Here is a 23193-nt window from a genome sequence, read left to right as displayed (position 1 = left end):
GTCTGAGCCGTGGTGTTTGCTGTCATGGGAAGTGCACTTGAAGTGCAAAAGGCTGAATGTGTGCTGATTTGGATTTGTTGTACTAAATCACACCCACATTGACCAGACATGACCGAGCAAAATACTTTTGATAACTTTAGATCAGGTCCAGCTGAAGAGTGTACATGCCAAGTTTCAAGCCAATCGGACAAAATCGGATATATCTAGTTTTTTGTGTCTGAGGTTTTTGCAGGAGTCTGGACCAACCCTCCAAATTGCACCACCCTCCCTTGCAGTTTAGCCTGCAGCACTACTTTTAGCTGGAGAAAAATAAAAATAAAAATCCTTACAATTACAATAGGGTTCCTAGCACCGCTGGTCCTAGGAAACACATATGTTTGCATACGCATTCCCTAATAAAATCTCATTTGCTCACTTGGACTCCTGGGCGTGTCGAGGTTAGTTACTGGAGGTGGTATCTCAGAAACCTCTGAGCAGCGTCAGCCTCTTCTCCTTCATCGAGCTTCAACAAATGATTCAGCGTACAACCTCCAAGACCCTGAAGCTTCTTCAGAGACCAGTTAGTTCAGTGGATGTCGGCCTGTTTGTTTTGCTTCTGAAAAGCCGACACCTGTACACAGGAACCGATTGCTTCATTAATCAGCTTCACGACCAGGTGACTGAAAGAACAACTGAGAGGTGCAGAATCTCTTTTATTCTGTGTTCCCAGACCAAATGAGTAAGATGTTCAGTTGTTGTGACCCAGACATCAACTGAAACAAAAGATTTAATATCTGAACAATCAGACTGCTCAGTGTGTCGGAAAAGAGATGGGACACTCTGTTGAGCTTTTCTCTCATTGAGTGCTGAAGGTAAGAGAAAATGTGTTACAATTAGGTGTCACGAACAGGCCACAGAGAATTAATGTGTCCACTGTGGAACCCTGTCCTGACACCGCTGATGAAATAAAGCAGACGTGCAGTTTAAAACACAGCAGCTCTGCTCATTAAACTGAACAGAACTTTATTTACAACACAAACAAATAGCTTCAAAATCCACCGTTTTCTGTACAGAGTTTGGTTCAGACTGAAAAACTGATCTGTACATTTTCAGAGACATCATTACAAATGATACATGAAATCAGAGGAGAGGGTCCTCCATGTTTTACACGCTGATCACATGATTGCTGAGGTCATCAGTTCATGTCAAAGTCTGTTCATGGTCACTGATTCAAAGCAGGAAAAAACAACTTCTATGGACACAGACCTTCATTTAGAGTCTGCTTCAAAATAAAACAACTATCAAGAAAATGTCCTGACGGTGCAGCTGATGGTGTCCAGATGTTAGGAGCAGCTGATGGTGTCCAGATGTTGCTCCTCAGCAGCCATGGCGGCGGCCTGCAGTGTCTCTGTGTCGCTCTGCAGTGGGTTCAGCTGTTTCCTCTCACTGTGCATGTTGTTCTCATGACGCTTCAGATCTGACGCCTGAAAGTACAGAATGACACTGAACTCAGCACAGGTACACATACACACACACAGCAGTGCTGTCAGGCGTATCAGTAGTAGGACTAGCAGTATCGGGATCAGGAGTACCTTGGCAAAGGCCTTGGTGCAGGATGGACAGACAAACGGTTTCTCTCCTCTGTGTCTCCTCTCGTGATCCTTCAGGTGAGACTTGTGTTTAAATGCCTAAGGACAGATAGACAGGTGAGAGAGAGGTGAGACAGTCGGGTGAAAGAGATAGACACACACACACACACACACACACAGGTGAAACACGACAGGTGAGCTCACCTTTTCACACATCTGGCAGGCAAACGGCCTCTCATTGCTGTGAACTCGCTCGTGCTTCTTCAGGTCCGGAGCTCGAATGAATGATTTCCCACAAACGTCACACCTGTACGGTTTGAAGCCTGTGTGGATCTTCAGGTGTTCTAAAACACACAGGTACAGGCGGGGCCAAACTAAATATCACCTGTAATCTGTCCATCATCTGTAATATCTTAAGCTTAATACTGATTATTATTTGATGACATCAGAGCCCAGGTGAGTGCAGGTGTGTTGTTACCTTTCAGGTGAGCATGGGTGGTGAAAGCTTTGGTGCAGATCTCACAGGCGAATGGACGCTCTGCTGAATGAAGCTTCTCATGTTTCCTAAAGACACAGAGGGCAGGTGAGGTCACCAGGTGTATTGATCAGGACTACTGATCAGTTGTATCGATCAGGTGTTTGTACCTGAGCCTGCTCTCGTCCAGGAAGTTCTTCCCACACACCTGGCAGGCGAGCTGCTCTCGGTGTCCGTACAGCAGGTACTCAAACTTCATGTCGGTCGTGGCGGTTGACCAGCCCGGCGGCTGCTCGTCCTTCACCTCGCCCATACTGTCTGCGAACGTCAGTGTCTGGGTGGCATGGTGCTCCGCCCCCAGCTCTTTAGGCTCCGCCTCCATCTCTGTCACCACATCCTGGTCGTAGCAAGTTACCTGGACAGGTCACACAGGTGTGGTCACATGTGCTGCTTACCTGTGGTTACTTGTATTTAGGTGTGTGCGTGTGTGTGTGTACCTTGTGTACGTCCTCATTGGTCAGCTCTTTCAGGATGGCTTCCTGGACACGTAGCGCCGCACTGGGAGACTTATCTAGCTCCTGATTGGCTGAGGCCTCAACAAGGTCATCTGTGGTGGGTGTGTCGTCATGCTCTCCCAGTACCTATACACACACACAGATTTATAGAATGTTAATTAAAGCTCCTGTGACAGCTGATTGATAACTGATCATTACTGATTTGTGTAATTGTACCTCAGCATCAGCAGCCAGCTGAGCCTCTGGTGGCAGCGCCATCTTTACAATGTCATAGGGAAACTTCTCTTTGTCCTCCGATGACACGTCTCGTTTCTGAGGAGAAATGAATGCATCATCACACAGAGGGAGGAGCTTCACCTGTCTTTACCTGTCTGACTGACCTGTGTGTTTCTGTTACCTATGTGTTAGTTACCTGTGTGTGTCTGTTACCTGAGAGCAGAGTTTGTCTAGGAAGCGGATCCCGAGGATCTGTCCTGATGACATCATGAGGTTGACGTCTCTCTTCTTGACGGAGATCTTCGCTGTGTACATGTAGTTCAACACCTCCTCGAAGATATCTGAGCGGATGAAGTCGATCTCAATCACCGAAGAGTTGTCCACCTGAGAGACAGGGACAGGTGAGGGTTACTAACATCCATGTACTTGCAGTGCACCTGATTTGTTGAGGTAACTTGAGTATTCCATGTCCATGTGCACAGGGGAAGAGTACCTCGTGTTTTTTGAAGAGTTTTTTGAAGTAGTTGGAGCAGGCGGCGAGCACACAGCGGTGAGCACGGAACTTGACGTCTTCGACCACCACAGCGATGTCACAGTGTTCGCCCTCCAGTCGCTGCTCATTCAGCAGCTTCAGGAAGATGCTCTTATGTTCGTCGTCCACGTACTTCACTGTCTCCGTCATCTACACAAGGGCAGGTAAAGCACTTTCTGTTAGAGGCGTCTGTCAAAATCAGATACAAAGTCAGAGTTTCTCAGATTCACTCACTGGTCCCTGGACTGTCGCCATGTATCCACCGGATCTAATCACTGAAGTCCTGATCCGCCCTTTCTCACCAACTGTTAACTTGTAGGCAGAACTGACTGACCAAAGTAAAGCTAATGTTAGCTAACATTATTCCTGCATGCAGCCAAACCACAGATGCGTCTGACTCAACCTTGTCAAGTCAACACTCATTACAAAGACCAGTCAGGAAGTGTTAACCATAAGCTTTTATCATTTTCATTATCAATTCATGCTTAACATGACAGTCAGCCACTTCCTCAGTGGACAGAAGTCATCGCCATCATCACCAGACAAGATGAAACACAGGAAGTTTATTAGGATGTGTGTTCAGTTACAGTCTGCAACAGAGTCCGGCTCATCGTCAGGAGGCTTCAGTCAGTGTGAGATAAGCCCAGTACTGATGAAATCCTAACGTGGACTGGATTTATTTGTTCTGGATGAACACCATAGGGGATGAAGTCATCAGGAAGTGACATCACACTGAACCACTTCAACGGATTACCTGCCGACAGTCAGTGCGTTTACATGCACATCTTAGTCAGATTACAGCCATAGTTCCACTATGCCACTCAATCAGACAACTGCAGTCGTCCCAGTATACATGCCGGTGAGAAAATCAAATTACTGGCCAAAGCATGTCATACCCCCGTACGCTAGGTGGCGCTGTACCCATTTCAACTAGTGGTAACAGAAACACCTCCAGCTGACCTCTTAAAGTCACCAGCTGCCTCGGCATTCAAGAAATATGGTGTACGAAGAGCGAGGAGAAGCTGCATCTTTGTACGCTTCGTGTATGGTGTATATGATAATTTCACAAACTAGACGCACAATGGTGCTCTTGCTTGGGGTGGTTTCGGAGAAAAGACGCCGTCGTCGTCGTCCTTCTACTTCTGGCTCACAGCCCTGGGAAAAAAATCCTGAGTCTGCACAGAACGCAAAAATCCGATCTGATGGAACATAAACATGCAGGAGTAATGCAACTATCAATCAAATAATCTAGGTGTGTTAATCCGACTATGAGAAATCCGATCCGGTCCGATTTTAGTCAGACTAATACTGTATACATGCATCTTAAAAATCCGATCATAGTCGGACTGACACAGTAATTCAGTTTTCTTGAGTGTCATGTAAATGCACTGATTGTTCTCCTCTCACCTGTAACCCCTGTCCTCTGGTTTAGGTGAACAGTGGTCAAACTGGGTTAAAGTTTCTTTCAGACTGGTTAGACTGGGATCAGATCTGAGTGCTGATAGTGTCAGTGCCTGGCTCAGAGGCTCCTGGCAGACTGCCCCCCACCCCTCCACCGTACATCTGTGCCCAGTCTGGTCCCAACAGTTCATGTACCTCTCTCTACTACCGCGGACATGCGCACAGACGCGCGTGCACGCTTCACGATGACTTAAAGTGAGCCGAGGGGACAGGCAGCACACAGGCTAGCTGTTAGCATGGAGCATACTGATATGACCACGACGGACCGGGTTTAACCTGCAAACAGTCCGGGTCTGAACCGGTCGGTGAACGGACACCGAGTCCCATTTCTGTTCGGGCTAACAATAATTTAAAGCGGACTAGGCTACTGGGCTAGCAGCTGCGAGGCTAACGTTAACTTAAGTTTCGAACACAGGCAATCATTTCCGTGTTAACTGTAACCCGGGTAACAGCAGGAGACCAGCGGGCACCGTTCAGACCGTGTAACGGCAGCTTTGGTGAGGGAGCTAACATGCTAACTAAACGTTAAACAACGTTACTACCGTTAGCATGTGGGACGTGAGGGAGCTAACGTGCTAATTAAAGATTAAACAGCGTTACAGCGGGTCGGTGTGGACACGCACGGTTCACCGGAGGCTCACAGTGGAGCCGGTGTGTAACGTTATGAGGTGTTGGTGACACTCGGTGCTTCTGTTAAATGGCGTCCGTTTGGCCTGCTGCTCCGATCACGCACAAAATGGCGTTTATACGCCGCCTGTTCTTCAGTTTGTCCGTTAAAGCTGCAGATCGACATCATCAACGGCCGGACAGGGAGCGGGCCGCGTGCTCTCACGGATCCTCCGCTCCGCCGTCCCCGGGACCGACACACAGGCACGCGAGCAGCGGCGGCGCCGCGGCCTCGATAACACGAACGAGACGGGGCTCGAGCGGCCATGAACGACTCGAGAGCGCGCAGGCATCCCCGCGGAAACGGCGTCCGGAGCTGGAGGGACGGAGAGCGCGGAGCCAGGGGAGTGGGCTCTTACCGTCACAGCGGCCCGGTGTGAGTGTGTTCCTCTGGGTGTGTCAGCGCACCGGGAGCCGGGAAACACTTTGTCCGGTTGTTGTTGTTGTTGTTGAGGACGAGCACAGAGCGGAAGGCCGCGCTTTGCGCCAGCACGCACACACTGCAGGGGCACGCAGGCAGCGGGCCAAAGATCCTCTGTGGGCGAGACGGATCACTACCTTTGCGCATGCGCAGTGTGTCGGGGCCTGTGATACTGAGTTTGTATAAGAGGAAGTTGAAATAAATAAGTTTTCCAGCAGATTATAAACTGTGACGTCACTGATGAATGATTATTGATGTCTTTTGGCCCAGTGTCTGTCATGTGGCCACAACATGAATGTAATAATTTAGGATTAGTTACAGCACCACTGCACAGCCGGTTCCCAGGTGCATCACATCCACTCAGGTCCTGGAACAGGTGAAGGGTCAGCTGACAGGCGACCTCATGTGAAGATGATTCAGCTGTTGGAAGGAGTATTCAGATACTTTACTGTCATAAAAGTACCTTTTATAATTTATTGTAGTCCAGTAATTTGACTCATGTCAGTTTCAGCAAATACAAACTAACATTTAAATGAATGTTCAAGTCATGAAGACAAGTCGACTTCAGTCATGAGTTTGATTTGTGTCAGTGTTTCCACCACATGGAGGCTGTGATGTCACAAACACACTTCATCATCTGATGTTTTCAGTCTTTTTTTTTCAGATTTTACTTTTTTACACTTGAAATACAGTTTAATTTAACTTTTAGACATAAAATATAAGAGATGATGATGCCCAGTGAGAGTGACTCAGATGGTTTTTCAGCCTGGTCTGTGGGTCGGTACCCGTCCTCTGACTGGTTACGACCCACAGATGTTCTGTCTCTGGATGCTCCTGACCGTGTCTCTCTCATCCCTTATTAAAACTGAATATTTACAGCTGTATTGTGCGGTATTAATGTGCGGTTGTTGTTGAGTGTCTTCATCACATTCTGACGTTCAACCAGTAAAAATCAACAAACCAAAGGTTTGACAGAAAAATTCTTTATTGTCACTTCTTTTGTTTACATTGATGTTTGACTTCATCAGTAACTCTAGGCAGGACAGAACAATTCCTCTTTAAATTAATCTACTCTCATTTTTAATGTCTCAGGTATAAATACAGTGTGAACAGCCAATCAGAGCAGAGATAATAATAATATACTTCAACAGTTTCAGAGACATGAAAAAATAGATTGAAATTTTACATCTATTAGCCCCGCCCTCTCACACACCATCTGAACTACACTACACACAACGCTCTGCATCACATTCTGTCACAATCAATAATTAATAATCGCTAATCAATGAAAGCCTGTTGAAGAATAGCCGCAGGTGATAAATGCTCAGAATGGATCAGAAACCGTGTAAATAGATCGGTATCTATCATTATTGATTAGATATCAAACAAGCATCTAAATCAGCCCCTTCAGGTCACATGTTCAGTTCATGACACCCAACAGCCAATCAGAGCAGCTCGTACTGCCGTAGGTGCATTCGCTGGATGATGTCACGACAGTCATTGAAGACACGGCGAATGTTTTCAGTGTCAATGGCGCAGGTGAAGTGAGGATAACAGTAATGTTTCCCATCGCCGCTCGCCGTACTGATCCTCTGAGAGAGAGACAGGTCAGTGAGAAAGACAGGTCAGAGAGAGAGGCGGGTCAGAGAGAGGCGGGTCAGAGAGAGAGATGGGTCAGAGAGAGAGAGATGGGTCAGAGAGAGAGAGGCGGGTCAGTGAGAGAGAGGCGGGTCAGAGAGAGAGAGGCGGGTCAGAGAGAGAGACGGGTCAGAGAGAGAGAGATGGGTCAGAGAGAGAGACACATATGATCATCACCATCATCATCATCGTATTTTTACCAGAAACTCATCTCTGATGAAGAATTTGGCTCTGGTCACTTGGGGGTCTTCTTCAGCATCTGGAACAGCTGGACACACACACAGATGTCAGGAGATGTGTGATTGTGTATTTGTACATGTGTGCGTATCTTTATTTGTATTTGTACATTCTGGAGGGACTTGGTAGTTGCTGTATTCGGGGAAATAATCCTCCAGTTTGGATTTTCCAGCCAGAATCTTGTCAGCGAGAACATCCTGTTTGTTCAGAAACAAGATCACTGAGATGGTCTTCAGAAACCTGCAGCCAATCAGAGAGCAGGGAGGGTTCACTACAGCCAATCATTCAGCAGGGAGCGTTCACTACAGCCAATCAGAGAGCAAAGAGGGTCAGACAGTAAACCTGTTGGTCCAAATGGATCTGAAGAGGTCCAGAGATTCTCGCAGCCGATTGGTGGAGTTGTCCTCTCTGATCACCATGTTGTAGCTGCTGCTCGCTGCCACGAAGATGATGGCCGTCACATCTGAACAAATCAGTCCATCATCAATCAATATTCACATCTGAACAAATCAATCCATCATCAATCAATATTCACATCCGAACAAATCAGTGTTTTTCTCACCGTTGAAGCACTGAATCCACTTCCTGCGCTCATCTCGCTGTCCTCCAACATCAAACATGCTGACAGACGGGCAGACAAGCAGACAGTCAGGTGTATCAGTTAGGAATCAGGTGTGACAGGTGCATCAGATGCAGGGCCGTTTCTGTCTCTTTGGGTGTCCTATGCAATATGCTGTTCGGGGGCCCCTAATTTGTCAAACTCCAATGGATAGAGTCCTTTAACCCATTCAGGTGATCAACAGAGATCCAACAATCTGTTACACTTTAAGAGGAAAACCAGCTGGAGTCCTGAAAAGCTCTCAAGTTAACATCAAACCTCTTCAGCTGACCCACAAGCAGGTTGAACTGATAGAACATAATACAAGGTGAACAATGTGGATCCTCTACAGGCTGATACATGAAACTGATGCAGTGTTCCTCAAACAACGGTCTGGTGGTGCTGAAGGCTGCCCTGTTGCTTCCTGGTCTGGAATGGCTGCCATATAAAAGGAATGTTATGTGGCAAATATTGAAGTGCAGAGGAGGTCTATGAAGGACCAGCAGCTCCCACTGGACCAGGATCCAGCAGACATGACAGACATCTGCCTAACAACAGGGCTAGTGGCTGCTCTGCTCAGCGCAGCTCACCTCTCCTCGCTCAGTAGTACTGGTCGTCATAGCAACGCGGCAGACCAGATCTGACCAACCAGCGGGCGTACGTATCACCTTGGCTCTCTTGGAACCTCAGCAGAGGTGCTACAAAAAATGATGCCAGGTGTTTTTACTACCTTTTCTGTCAGGTCACTCCACAGATATTAAGACCGGACTTGCAACTTGAGGGGCCCCGTAGTGGTGCAGGGCCCCATGCACTGGCATAATCCACATATAGCAAGAAACAGCCCTGATCAGATGCATCAGGTGTGACAGTTGTATCAAGTGTGTATGTGACAGGTGTGACATCTATGGCAATTGTGACAGGTGTATCAGGTGTGACAGGTGTACAGTCAGACACACTCACTGGAAGTTGACCTTATCGACCTGAAATCTGGTCTCAAAGATCCCAGAAGTCAAAACTCTGCACCGAAGCAAATCCTGCAGCAGCAGCAGCAGAAGCAGAAGCAGAAGCAGAAGAAGAAGAAGAAGAAGAAGAAGAAGAAGAAGAAGAAGAAGAAGAAGAAGAAGAAGAAGAAGAAGAAGAAGTTGCTTTACTGCCCGGTAACAATCGACTTATCCTGAACACTGGAGGTTGATTGGTTGGTCTGCTACCTGGTCAGTAGGTGTGTAGTCTGTCTTCCTGACTGAGTCCAGCCTGTCCAGGAAGCTGCAACACACACACACACACACACACACCCTGAGCTGTGATAGGTCCACCAGGGTTAGTGGAGTGCTCTGTTGTTGGGATTTAAAGTGCCAAAGTGGTTCTGGGTGATGGAGTGTGTGTGTGTGTGTGTGTGTGTGTGTGTGTGTGTGTGTGTGTGTGTGTGTGTTGGGGGGGTGCTTGCATGTGTTCGTGCACGTGTTTGTGTCTTACTACTGAGCACAGTCGATCAGCTGATATTCGTTGGCGCGTTCGAAACATGCCTTAACACCGTCGTCCTCCCACAGCTTCTGAGCATGCTCAAAGAACTCCTGAGAGACAGATAGTTGACTGTAAACAGGAAGTGTCATATGAATCAGACAGATGAATAGAACAGCTCAATAGAAACTGTAATGACTCTTAATGAACAGCATGAAAACAGAGAAGCGTTGGTGTTTGTAGGTATTAAGATGTGAATACGACACAGAGAGTCATGTGGTGTTGTAGAGTGTATCAGCGTCATCATAAATAAACATGCTGCTAACCTTAGCTAGGCTGCTAACCTTAGCCAGGCTGCTGGCTGTTGCCAGGCTGCTAATGCTGTCCGTGTGAAAGCAGGGCCAATGGAGTTGAAAATGTCCACATAAAACATTAAGTACAAACTTTCAGTTTCAGCATGAATCCTTAATTTGAATGAAACACAAAACTTGACGTCCAGAAGATAAAATGTGTTGTATGTTTGTTATGGTTCAAATATTAAACTAAATTCAGATGTGAGCAAAATAATTTGCTCTGTTGTCCAACCAGAGAAACTTCAACATGAAGGCTCAACTACAAGTATTTACATGATTTCTGATTTATATGATTTACACACATTTACAGTTTCATATAAATTTAAAGTTTGTATGATTCAATAATGCCATGTTTAACAGGTCCACTGAACATGAGATGATAATTATACATACAGTGATTCTAACATGTGGTCAGGAGCTTCTGGTCCTGGATGGATCTGTACACTCTGCTTGACAGAATCAGTGAAGTTCAGCTAACTTTGTTGTCTTCCTTCCATAGACTGGTTTCTTCAGCATAGTTGACATGTTCTGATGGGGTTCGTGTGGACTTTGAGAAGTCCGTTCAAAACCTCAGTTCTGGCCTGATGGATCTGTTCCTTTACCACCTCTGATGTGTGTTTGGATCATTGTACTGATGGATCACCAGACTACACTGACTGACTGTGAAGTCAAGTCACGGAGTTTGTTGTTAAGTTTGTACTTAACAACAAACTCCGTGACTTGACTTCACAGAAACGAAACCGGGTGCCCCTCCGAGGCGCTGCAGTCTTTAGCGTTAGCCAGGTTGCTAACTTTACTCACTCACTTTGTTATAGCAATAAAAGACACCGCACTCCTTTAGAATTTTAAAATTTCCACTGGATACTGTCCGCTGTGTTACAGCTCTGATCTGGTTTTGCTCCACCATCCGGCAACCCCCACTGGTTGCGTTTTGAGTCCACCAAGGGAGGCCGAGGAGTTTCCGCGATAATCACATAATCACTCAGTATTGGCAAGTATCAGTACCAATAAGGATTATCAGTATCGGTATTGATAAAATCCTAACGATATACATCCCTACTGGCAGCAGAACCGCCCCACAGTAGAACTCTTCCAGCACCATGCTGGACAGTAGGTGTGGTGTTGTCCAGGTTGAAGGTTTCACCTTCACACTCTAAACATATTGATGCTCTTTATGGTAAAATAAGTTTTCCTCCAAAAGGCTTCTTCTCCGTCCATGTGATCAGCAGGCAACTTCGGTCCAGCTTCAAGGATCTGTGTCTGGATCAAGAGGTTCTGTCAGAACAGCAGCCTCTCAGCTCAGGTTGATGTAAAGCACACCTGACTGTGGAATCGTACACCTGTCTTCCAGCAGCTTCTGATTCATTACAGACTTGGTTTTTGGTGGTTTCTGGTTGAGTCTTGACCATCAGTGCAGTTCTCTCTCAGCCGCAGGTGATAGTTTGATGGTGGCAGCGACACAACTGAACTTTATTCTTACAAACAGTTGTTGAAACCTGAAAACTGCAGTGAAATGGCTCCAAGTGACTTTCCTGACTAGCTCAGAGCAATAATGTGACTTGCAGTACCTTACTTTCACACCTGGACCTGGACCTGTGGTACCTCTACTTCACACACCTGGACCTGTGGTACCTCTACTTCACATCTGGACCTGTGGTACCTCTACTTCACACACCTGGACCTGTGGTACCTCTACTTCACATCTGGACCTGTGGTACCTCTACTTCACATCTGGACCTGTGGTACCTCTACTTCACACACCTGGACCTGTGGTACCTCTACTTCACATCTGGACCTGTGGTACCTCTACTTCACATCTGGACCTGTGGTACCTCTACTTCACACACCTGGACCTGTGGTACCTCTACTTCACACACTTGGACCTGCAGAACCTGTCCCTCACACACTTTGAACGGCGGTACCTCTCCTTCATTTTATAACTCATATTCTTCAGGTGCTCCTGTAGTGCAATGTGATGTCATCTGATTGGACAGCAGTGACCTCCTGTGTGTGTGTGTGTGTGTGTGCCTGCGTGTGTGTGTGTGTGTGTGTGTGTGTGTGTGTGTGTGTGTGTGTGTGTGTGTGTGTGTGTGTGTGCATTTGCGTGCAGCAATCAGCAGCAGCCTCAGAAAAGAAAAAAACAGAAGCTGAAGCAGTTTGGAAGCAACACAGGAAGACACTTGTTTTGCCTCTTTGTGTCTTTAGAGAGTCGGGATGTTTGGATAATGAGGCCTCAGGTGACACACACACACACACACACACACACACACACACACACACAGTGAGTGTGTGGTCCTGTGTGGTTTCAGTCCCACGTTCTCTCGTTACATCAGGTCATTAACATCATTAAAACAAACAGCAACTCTCCTGGTGCTGCATTAAAGGAACATTTCACCTGTTTAATGGGGCCAGAGATCAGATCACCTGTCCATGACTCATTACAGGTATATAAAGGTGTCACAGCGTTTTCTCCGGTAGATGTTCAGGTACTTGTGTAAAAGTAGAAGTACTGATTCAGCCTTGTTTACTCCAGTGAAAGTAACAGAGTACAGGCTCTGACATGTACTCAGAGTGTCAGAGTAAAGCTAACTGAAGAGCTGCAGAGAGACAGGAAGCAGCTGAGCTCACCTGAGCAGGTTCTGATCATCTGATCAGCTCCGTCGCAGTTTATCTGATCAATACAGATGTCACATGACACACAACTGGCTCTCTGATTGGTTCCTTCCATCCAGCAGCACATCAGGCTCCAAACACTCAGAAGTGTCAGACAGCAGTTCTGATGGGTCAAGGATCAGAACTCTGCTCCTGCGCAGCCACACACACGTTCTGTTCAACTCTGACACCGCAGCGCTTGTTGGGCTCAGGGCTACGTCACAAAGCTGAACAGGATCTCAGGTTTAACACTCCGTCACACACCTGACTGACATCACACACAGTGTGTGTGTGTATGTGTGTGTGTGTGTTACCTCTGTGTATTCAAAGTCAGACAGCGGTGCGATGCTCTTGATGTAGTCGACTCTGAACTGGTTGCCAGGGTTACCCAGAGACATAGGCGGAGTCAACATACTCATGGCTGACACAATGGTCTGAAACACACACACACACACACACATACACAATCTTACAAGCAGCTTCTACAGACTCAGAACTCACAGATCAATATCCACGTTATGTTCCACTTACCTTTAATACTTCAGCAGTTTAGTTTATTTTAATTTACAGCTACTTCAGCATTTTATATTTTTTCATATATTTATTATAGTACGTTACTGTTTCTATGTTTGCCCTTATATGTTGATATCTATCTATCATTCTATCTACACACACACTCAACAAATTGTCCGAAAACATTAGAAATGACAGCTTTCCTTCAGTGAACATCTGTCCAGGTAAACCTGTAACGTGATGCTGGTGCAGTGGTGCAGGTGATGTGGTGCAGGTGATGTGGTGCAGGTGATGTGGTGCAGGTGATGTGGTGCAGGTGCCGTGGTGCAGGTGATGTGGTGCAGGTGCCGTGGTGCAGGTGATGTGGTGCAGGTGATGTGGTGCAGGTGATGTGGTGCAGGTGATGTGGTGCAGGTGATGTGATGCAGGTGATGTGATGCAGGTGATGTGGTGCAGGTGCGGTGGTGCAGGTGATGTGGTGCAGGTGATGTGGTGCAGGTGATGTGATGCAGGTGATGTGGTGCAGGTGATGTGATGCAGGTGATGTGATGTAGGTGCCGTGGTGCAGGTGATGTGGTGCAGGTGATGTGATGCAGGTGCCGTGGTGCAGGTGATGTGATGCAGGTGATGTGACCTACCACTATAGCATCCTTCACATTCTTCCTGATGTCTTGAATCTTCTGCTGTTTCTCTCTGAAAAATAAAAAGTCTTTATTGGACTCACTGTGACCAACATTCATCAAATCAATGAGAAGCTTTGAAAATGTAATTCTGCCCAGTAACTAAGCCAAGCCGTCACAACAGTTCTTTGATTATGTGTTATGACACAGTGTCGTGTGTTCAGGCAGTGAGACCCTCGGCTGTGGCTGGCAGGTGAGACTGTGTGGTCACATGACAGGAGGCTGGATCCTTCGAAGGAGCATATTAAGACCTGTTACACCACCACGCCACTCCTCCAGATGCTCCTTCTTTTCCCTCTTTTTGGAGGATACACCACTAAGATCCTTCACGGCCTCACATATCCCAAGAGCTATTACGGGCCACTGCTCCATCCCGAAAAAAAAAGAATTACAATGGTGACATCAACCTAACTGTTAGCTAGCTAATAATGCTAATAACAATAACATTACTGAGGGTACAATAACAGGTCTACCTGTTCCCTCTTAACAGGAGACGGATCAGCCATTGACGGTGCCAATGGAGCCACTTCTCCTCTTCCTCCAGAATCAGGAGGATAAAAATGAAAATCAAAAATTGCTCAAGGAGATTTTTACTTTCTACTCATCTTTTCACTCTTACATTCGCTGCCTGGGTGGCAGAAATCGTGATGTCAGGGTGAGGGTGGGAACATCTGGTGACACAACCAGGAAATGCTCTGAAGGCTAGACTTGACTTATTTAACACAGCTGACGCTCCTCTGAAGGGTGCAGCCTCTGAAGTAGGACACAGCTAATACATAACAGGAAATACTGGTGACTTTTCAAAACAAAAGCTGATCAAGTCACTGTGACTCACTCAGCGTTGAAACCGTCCACATGAAGAATCCTCATCTGCTTCACTATGGTGCTTTTACCTGATTCACCTGCGCCTGCAGACAAACAGGTGAGAGGCAGACAGGTGAGAGACAGACAGGTTATACAGGGGACACAGACAGACAGACAGACAGGTTTCTCACCCAGCAGCAACAGTCTGTGTGTAGCTTTGTAAGCCTGTCTCTCTTTCTGCAGCTGCCTCTCGATCTTCTTGTTGGCCTCTCTCTTTGCTTTTTCATCCAGTCGTTCTTCCTCCGTCTTCCCTCCCAGACAGCCCATTTCAACTGGAACCACAGAAACCAGAGAACAACCAGCTGACACCAGAGAAGAACCAACTGAAACCACTAACAACCAGCTGTTGTCGTCATGTTGTTGCTGCTCATCTCCTTCATCCTCATTATGAACATTACACAACCAGCCTGAGATGTCACACCTGTACCTGTTCACCTTCTCCACCAACAGTAATACATTAATCCAGTGCTGATTGATTTCTGATCTGTGTTCAGTAATTTAATTGAACAAGATCAGTAGTGACCCACAGCTGTTGTTTCATGTTAGATGTTTGTTCAGGAAGAAAAGAAGAGAAAGTGATGAAAGTGTAAGAAAGAGAGAGCTCGTCAAAGAAAACAGGAGGAGTTCACTCACAGCAGCACGAGAAGTTCAAGTCTGTTTCACTGAACAAACAACAAGAAAAAACTGAAGGAAATCTGACGGAAACATAAGAAGAACAAATCTAAAGAGATCTGTTCATCACACTGCTGCTACTCTGACTTCTCTCAGCATCTAATTCTTCTTCTACTCCTGAAAGCAGTTTGTCAGTCTGCTGGACCCAGTAAACCCAGACTGGAACCAGCTGATCCCAGATCAGTGGATGAACCAACCTGCAGCTGGTGGTGATCACTGAGCCGTCGTGTCCTCTCTCTGTCCGTCCATTAAAGTCCAAAAACAATAGTGACAGCCGCTGCTCAACCAATCAGCATCTCAATCTGTCCTCCAGTCCAGGTCCAGTTTAGGTCCAGCTCAGAAGAAGAGAACCAGTACTCCTGCTGGTCCTTGGATTGTTTCGTCTTGTTGAACAGTGAGGAGAGAAACACCTGAGCTGTTCTCTCTCTCTCTCTCGCTCTCTCCCTCCCCCCCTCATTAGTCGTCTCTTTGGGGGATTTTCCTGTTTTTCTTCTCGAGTCACTTTGCTGCCTGACAACCAGCAGCTGGATGCATCAACACTCTGCTCTGCTGGTTTCAGTCTGGTGGACCAGAACTGAGCCTGGACCAGAACTGAGTCGGAGGTCAGAGGCCATAGAGTTAAGCGGTATACATGCTGTCTCAGTTCAGGGTCTGTGTCCTCTGAAGGACCCGGCCTTTGTGGTCTTTGAAGGCGAGTCCTTCAGAGACCTTGTTAACCTGGTCAGCTGTTGTTAAATGTGACAGTCTAGCCTTTGGAGCTTTTTCTGGTTGTGTCACCAGATGTTTTACCCTTACGTCGCGATTTCTGCTGCCCAGGCCCGGGAAAGTGACGAGCTACGTCACGCGATGTTGCCATTTTCTATCTTTTTTTCTTCTTTATCAGGCACGCAAAGAATCTTGGGACATGTGAGATCACAAAGGATCGTAGCAGTGCATCCTCCAAAAACATGGAGAAGAAGAAACATCTGGAGGAGCCTTCAGACTGGGATGCTCCTCTGAAGGATGCAGACCTGAACTGAGACTCAATCATAGAGAGCAAATATGGTCCAACACCTGTTCACCACTCTGACCCGCTCATCCAACTGATTTCTCTGAGACTTGGATCTGTTGACGAGCGGCTGTCAGTAGTTCACCAGGTGAACCAGGTTTGAAATGTCTTTATTTCAGGATGCAAGGGAGTCTGAGGTAAACAGGTCCTCTCATGAAAGATTAAAAAGTATCAAATAAAAACTGTTGATTCTATTTGTGAAATAAAAACACTCTTTACATCACAGATCATCAGAACCAAACCCAATCTGTGGATCTGTTTTGATAAATAAATAACAAACACACACACCTTTCAGAAACAGTGAGTAATCGTTAAAATCAGAGTAAAGCTGCTGTTATGACAGTTTTATAAAAAGCCAGATTTGATATGAGTCGTCACACTTGAATATTTAATGATTTCACACACACACACACACACACACACACACACACTCTCTCTCTCTGGAAGAGCTGCTGCAGATATCCCAGACACTGTTCTGGTTCTGTTATGCTGAAGATATCTCAAACTGATCTGCAGAAAGATTAAAATGAAAAACAATGTAACTAAGTACTTCACTCCAGAAATAATCAGTCGATCCAAACTTTAATTCTGGTCCATGATGGTCTTTCGTAATGTGAGCAGAGTGACACAGGAAGTCAGAGGAGGGACCGAGGGGTTCTGGACCCAACATAAGAAACTTCTGGTTCATGTTGGCAGCAGCTGGTGGAGCCCAAACAAACAGAACTGAACCATTGCCTGTTTCTTTCATTCTTTATTTGTTTTTCTGGCTTCAGAGAAGAAACTGATTGTTAAACTCAGGCAGGAACAAAAATCAGAGAAATTTGAATGAAGACAGTTTCATTGTTCTTCATGTGATCAAACGTTTGAACGTAGATCAGCTTCTTCCTGATTGGACGATCTTCTCCACTTTCATTGGATGGACGGATGCTCTCTCACCAACACTTCACTGTCCAAAGATTTCAACCTAGGGCAACAAAAATCAGGTCCAGAACAGATCTACACAAATCTAGACCAGAACCACACCAGCTCCAGATCAGATCCACCTGAGATCTAGACCAGAACCATCCCAGATCCAGACCGGGTCTCAACAGTCAAACGGATTCTCACAGTGTGAGCAGGGTTTCTGGAGGGTTAAACAGGTTTGGGCTTGATAATATTAGGGTGAACAGGTGTAGACCAGGTTCAATCAGATCTGGTCCAAATCAGACTGACCTCTTCAGGTGTTCATCACAGAAGGAACTGAGTTGCTGCATCTCAGACTGGAAGAAACTCTGAAAGACCAAGAGGGACACCATCAGTCAGGACCAGGTCTAAGACATAGACTTGGTCTGGAGGAGTTAAACGTCATCCAGCATCAGTACCAGGATCTGTGTGTTGATGGAGTTCAGGTTGATGGAGTTTTCCTGCAGTTGGGTCAGCTGATCAGTGACGCTGCTCTCAAACCTCTGCAGCAGCACCAACCTACACACACACACACACACACACACACACACACACACACACACACACACACACACACACACACACACACACACACACACACACACACACACACACACACACACACACACACACACACACACACACACACACACACACACACACGCGTCGTGACAACATGTCAGCTGTTGTGCGATTGGTGTTGTTGATGCTGGACAGGTGAGTGGGCGGTACCTTTGCTGATGGACAGCTGTCAACAGGGAGGAGGTGTTCCTCCAGCAGCCCTGAAAACAATCGATCACTGTTCACCTTGTTGTGATGTATTTATTGATCAGACAATAATCAATAATCAGTAACACTGTGAGTAGATGTGCACTGACGGTGAAGTGCTGTTCCAGTTGTGTTTTGAAGACGTTGAATGCAGCTGTGATTCCAGATGTCAGGCCCGACTCTGGTTCCTTCCCTCTGACACCTGACTCTGCACCGACCTCCTGCTCTGGTGGCTCCGCCCCCTCAGGTGAGCCCTCTGAGACAACTCAAATACTGAGCCGGCTCCAAGTGATCAAAAATAAAAGGATCAAAGCACAACAAACTACCTGCTGTTGGATTAGACTCCTCCCCCTCTGACTCAAGCCCCGCCCCCATCGTCTGGGCAGACACACCCTCAGTTTGGTCTGACAGGTAGCCTTCACACAGAAACAAAAATGGAAAATGCAAATCATGTTTTTGATAACTGAGGGAGGAAACAAACACTATTTTCCCTTTAGTCTGTTATAAACTGATGAAAAGAAGAAGATGAGTCGACTGAACCAACAAAGAGTCCAACAGAACACAGACCTGAGTCCGGAGCAGCTCGTTTCCTGTTGGGACCAACGACTTCCTGCAACAATAAGCAGATTTCAGGTGAGGAACAATTCAGGTCTCCATGTGAGAGTTAAAAGAAGAACTGCACCTTTAATAAAGAAGTGTGGCCTCTTCCAGTCTGTTCCTGTGGCGTGTTTAGCTCCGCCCCCACAGGAGCACCTGAGACACAGACAGGTTAAACTCAACTCCACCTGCTTTACCATTCAATCCTTCAGACGTTCAGGATATCGAATCCTGTTTTCACTTCAAGTCAATATTTCACCATCCAATTTCACCACCCGATCTGATTAGCTAAATGCTAATGCTAACAATGTTTCCTGCTGCTTCACATTAAATAACTTAAGTTAAACACCTAGAGTCTTTTATTGTGAAGCAGCCACAGGAAACAGACATGTTTAAGACCCTGCAGACTGACTCAGGTTGATGTTGACACAGGTGATGTCTTACAGAGGTCCTGGTCCTCGTGGCTCCACCTCAATCAACACAGAGTTTGATTCACTCTCGTTTGATTGGCTGCTCTGTGAAGTTGTCCGTGCAGTTGTGAACAGACAGAACCGGTCCTCACCTGACTCGTATGATGGAGTCGAGGTTCTGATGTGATCGAACAGAAACTCTGAGTTTCTCTGCTGAGCCTGAAAACAAACAACAACAAACATCAACATCAACCTGTTTATAAACTTTAACAACAGTTTGTCTCTTTAAAAGGACGTTACCTTCATCACTGAGGAGTCTTCATCACTGCTTGGAGACGACAGAGGAAGAACTATACAGACAGACAGACATCATGTCTTACATAATAATTGTTCTTATATTTGTTATATTTCATAAACTTTCTGAAGTTAGATTTAAGTGTAAAGTCATGTGTGCTTCATTTGGTCTTAATGATCAGATCAGTTCATATTCTAATGATCAGGATCATCAATGTTAAAGCTACAGGACGCTAAATACTTTTAATACTCTAATCTCTGTATAAAAGCAAGAAATCTGTGTGTGTGTGTGTGTGTGTGTGTGCCTCAAATCTCTCTGCAGATCGGGATCAGACTGAACTGAGATTTTCAACATGGCTGCTGCGTGGTTGAAGGGTGTGCAACGTCAGATTTGTTTGGACCACAAAGATAACGTTAATAAATGATTTAATAAATGATTTACCAATTCCACTAGCACTGTCAACCATAGCGACCGTAGTCACATGCGCACCGGAGTCACTGCAGAGCTCACCTCCACGCCCCACCTCCTGAGTCGACGGACGTGCCGGTGCGTCCAAATCATGTGACCAATTTAAGATGCCATAGCAGCAAAACAAAGCCTCTGTGAGTCTCGCTTCTGACGTATATGTTGGTGCGGCCTTCAAACTATGTACCAGTTTTTAAATCATGTTGCTAGGCCAAGAAAAGCTGAACTCATGATAAATAATGTCCACCACGCTTTTTTGCCAACATTGCTGTCACGTTTGCTGCGCGTTTGGTGCAGGAAGAAACAGTCAAAACGGGCTTCTTTAACAAAAGTGTCCACAAGCGGGAAGTGTTTGCAAGCAAAAAAAAAACCTGTGCTACTCCCTTTCCTATTGGTGGAAAAAGGCACCAATGAGGAGATGCTGAATGTGGAACAGACAGGAAGGAGCTGTGGAGCCCTGAGCCTGAGGCACTGCCTGCATTTAAATGTAAATAGTTACATATAACTTTGTAAATTTCAAACACTTATGCACAAATTTAGCAAACAACAATTTATGTTCACATTATAAGTAATAAAAATTGTTTGTTAAAAATATTTGTGGTTTTCACAGTAAAAACTAACTTTTTCCTACTCTGATTTTATGTTTTTTTGTGTGTGATTTTAAGTCCATAGTGTTAATACAGTAAGTCAAAATGAGAAAATAACTGCACAGTCACACATGTGAGGTTGTGGTGAGGCTAACCCTTGAAGGCACACGTGAGTCTGTGTGGACTTGTGCATGCTATGACTCGTGGAGAGCGATATCGGAACGAAACTGGGGCGAAACGGAACCATCGCTCTGGCCTTTAGATTAAAACACGCTCTGTGCTCCGTCTGTATTTTGCTCGCTCCGCTCCGCTCACTTGCCCTGCCTGGAATATTGAATTTCACCTAAATATCCCTGACATCCCACCTTCACACACAACCTCATTTGGCCATCCATGAAAGCTACTTTACCTCCCACTTTTCTTTAGGAATACAGACTTCCTACAGGCACTGCACTAGTACTCTAAATATTCTAAATACTCTAACCCTTCAGGATTATCCTGCACGTTAAACCTTTACAATTCTCAGTTTGTGTTCCTGCTTTTAACAGTAGAAACAACATCAGCAGAAAAAGGTCAGAGAATTTAAAGATTAAATATTCTACTGGTCATTCTATAAGTAATATGCAGGGTTTTACATACTGACCCTTTATTGTGAAAGGTTTTCTGTTTCCAGCAGTTTTAGAGTTGATACAAACCTCAAACCTGATTTTTTATTTGCTAACATCTGGAGGATGAAAATGTGTTAGAGGAAAATCAACAATGTCATTATGGTTCAAACATCATACTCAGGTGAGAGACGGACAGGTGAGAACACTCACTCTTCAGCTGACTCCTTCTATGTGGTTTCTTCCGGCTGTAGGATCTACTATTGAGTCTGCCAGCAGAGGGGGACACCTGGACTGTACCACCTGTGTGATCCATCCAGGGGGGACTCCTCACTGTCTGATAATACAGAGGCAGTCAGACAGGTGAGCAGACAGGTGAGCAGACAGGTGAGCAGACAGACAGGTACCATTAACACCCTCCCTGCAGCCTCCTCCAGCTCTCGATGGTGTTCAGGGTCAAAGGTCAGCTTCACTGTCTGACCTCTGCTGTAGTGGTGCATGATGGGTTTGTTCAGGTGGACACTGAGGACTGTCTCTGCCCCAGTGTATCCTGGGAAAGCACAACAATATCGATCAGTGATTGGAGAAAATCTGTCCAGTTGTAAAGGGTTCAGTTTGTTACTGACCATCAGGTTTCAGCTGGATGTTGTAATGATCCACGTCCTCCCTCTGCAGGTGGACCGACCCCCACAGGAAACCCTGAGACACGTCATGAGACACGTCATGAGAGAGAAGAGACACGTCATGAGACAGAAGAGACACGTCTGGACAGGAGACACCAGACATGAGACAGACGAGACACGTCATGAGACAGACGAGACACGTCAGGACAGGAGAGACACGTCATGAGACGGAAGAGACACGACATGAGACGGAAGAGACACGACAGGATGTTTTCTACCTGGGGATTATCGATGAAGAAGTGCACACATTGTGAGCTCAGGTTGAAATCGATCCAGAACTTCTCCAGTTTGTCGTCTTTTGGAGGAAACAGCTGCAAAAGAAGAAAACGATCAGTGTAGTTGTGACGATGACGGTGACGGTGAGCGTGCAGACGGCAGCTGTGAAGGTTTTACCTCAGTGGAGTCTAGGAAGGCTCGCAGACAGGAGAAGCTGTAGACCCTGAAGACAGAACACGGGGACATCGTCAGGGACAACGGTCCTCAGGTCCATTTACATTCACACTTCATAAGGTTCATCACCTCCTCTGGTCGCCATGGGAACCATTAACAATGTTCAGAAAATGACGACAGTCCTGGAGAGAGAGACAGACAGGTCATGGAGAGGGACGGGTAGAAAAACAGACAAGTGTTGAGACAGTCGGTCACTCACCACCTCGAAGTCTCTCAGTGTGATGTCACAGAAGGCAGTACTGATGTCACGACAGGAGAACCACTGATTGGCTCTGTGCTGTCTGTCCTTCCTGGTGGTCAGACGACACAGAGCCTCTGATAGGCTGGCCTGCAGACGGTAGTCTCCAACAGAAAGACACACATGGACCAACATAAGACTTCCTGTTTACTTTCCACAAGGCATTTTGGATAGTCGTAGTTCCAAAACTCAGATCAGATCATTGACCAATCAGAAGAAAGACTTCTGACAGCACTGAGGCTGTGATCACCTGTTCAGGTAAACACTCACCTCCAGCTGTCAGAACTGCTGCTGCCATCTGGGATCTGTCTCACACACAGGGAGAGAGAGAGACAGGTGAGAGCGAGCACACACACACACACACACACACACACACACACACACACTGTATGCTGTATACAGTGTGTATTACAGTGCATTTTACAATATTTGGATCTGGTTCTGGTTCTTCTGGATCAGTCTTCTCTGGTCACTGCTCAGAGAATCCAGGATGATGTTAAAGGTTCTGATCGCCTGAAACAAGAAAGGTTCTGGTTAGCATCTAGATACCAGAACACATCACACACCAGTCCAGAGTAACACAGGC

General features: G+C 46.2%; 3 protein-coding genes across 8 annotated transcripts in view; all 3 read right to left on the bottom strand.

Moving 5' to 3' along the window:
• Positions 1-961: 961 nt before the first annotated feature.
• Positions 962-5981, bottom strand: zbtb14 (zinc finger and BTB domain containing 14). Of its 3 annotated transcripts, XM_037078943.1 has the most exons (11): positions 4714-5132; positions 3541-3635; positions 3268-3456; positions 2988-3158; positions 2775-2870; positions 2541-2684; positions 2214-2458; positions 2047-2132; positions 1773-1912; positions 1572-1667; positions 962-1463 (listed from the first exon to the last, which is right to left on the bottom strand). In XM_037078943.1, exons 2-11 carry the CDS (start codon positions 3559-3561, stop codon positions 1323-1325), a joined length of 1329 nt encoding a protein of 442 aa, XP_036934838.1. In that variant the 5' UTR covers positions 3562-3635; positions 4714-5132; the 3' UTR covers positions 962-1322. The 3 variants fall into 3 exon arrangements, with proteins under 3 accessions (XP_036934838.1, XP_036934839.1, XP_036934841.1); XM_037078944.1 differs by lacking the exons at positions 3541-3635; positions 4714-5132 and adding an exon at positions 5793-5981; XM_037078946.1 differs by lacking the exon at positions 3541-3635.
• Positions 5270-15955, bottom strand: LOC119008535 (guanine nucleotide-binding protein G(olf) subunit alpha-like). 4 transcript variants are annotated; one of them, XM_037078948.1, is made up of 13 exons: positions 15717-15955; positions 14979-15119; positions 14819-14885; positions 13942-13996; positions 13105-13224; positions 9801-9898; positions 9536-9590; positions 9288-9361; positions 8292-8350; positions 8072-8192; positions 7839-7969; positions 7693-7760; positions 5270-7446 (listed from the first exon to the last, which is right to left on the bottom strand). In XM_037078948.1, exons 2-13 carry the CDS (start codon positions 15112-15114, stop codon positions 7300-7302), a joined length of 1131 nt encoding a protein of 376 aa, XP_036934843.1. In that variant the 5' UTR covers positions 15115-15119; positions 15717-15955; the 3' UTR covers positions 5270-7299. The 4 variants fall into 4 exon arrangements, with proteins under 4 accessions (XP_036934843.1, XP_036934842.1, XP_036934844.1 ...); XM_037078947.1 differs by having other exon boundaries at positions 14819-14891; positions 15717-15954; XM_037078949.1 differs by lacking the exons at positions 9288-9361; positions 9536-9590; positions 9801-9898; ... (2 more) ...; positions 14979-15119; positions 15717-15955 and having other exon boundaries at positions 13105-13193.
• Positions 15956-17301: 1346 nt separating this feature from the next.
• sycp2l (synaptonemal complex protein 2-like) overlaps positions 17302-23193 on the bottom strand; it is an 8411-nt gene continuing 2519 nt past the window's right edge. The window contains exons 7-25 of the mRNA XM_037078942.1: positions 23032-23120; positions 22878-22912; positions 22569-22714; positions 22439-22491; positions 22313-22358; positions 22138-22230; positions 21863-21935; positions 21644-21786; positions 21450-21573; positions 19585-19634; positions 19437-19503; positions 18960-19030; positions 18845-18887; positions 18604-18693; positions 18388-18533; positions 18242-18291; positions 17929-18028; positions 17780-17838; positions 17302-17531 (exon numbers count right to left, since the gene is read on the bottom strand). Of these exons, the coding sequence (XP_036934837.1) occupies positions 17477-17531; positions 17780-17838; positions 17929-18028; positions 18242-18291; positions 18388-18533; positions 18604-18693; positions 18845-18887; positions 18960-19030; positions 19437-19503; positions 19585-19634; positions 21450-21573; positions 21644-21786; positions 21863-21935; positions 22138-22230; positions 22313-22358; positions 22439-22491; positions 22569-22714; positions 22878-22912; positions 23032-23120 (1533 nt within the window). The 3' untranslated portion in view covers positions 17302-17476. The remainder of the gene's footprint in view (positions 17532-17779; positions 17839-17928; positions 18029-18241; positions 18292-18387; positions 18534-18603; positions 18694-18844; positions 18888-18959; positions 19031-19436; positions 19504-19584; positions 19635-21449; positions 21574-21643; positions 21787-21862; positions 21936-22137; positions 22231-22312; positions 22359-22438; positions 22492-22568; positions 22715-22877; positions 22913-23031; positions 23121-23193) is intronic.

Source organism: Acanthopagrus latus, chromosome 19 (assembly GCF_904848185.1).
Source record: "Acanthopagrus latus isolate v.2019 chromosome 19, fAcaLat1.1, whole genome shotgun sequence".
Lineage (NCBI taxonomy): Eukaryota > Metazoa > Chordata > Actinopteri > Spariformes > Sparidae > Acanthopagrus > Acanthopagrus latus.
Note: the sequence above shows the minus strand (reverse complement) of the source record. Positions and strands in the feature narration are given on the sequence as shown.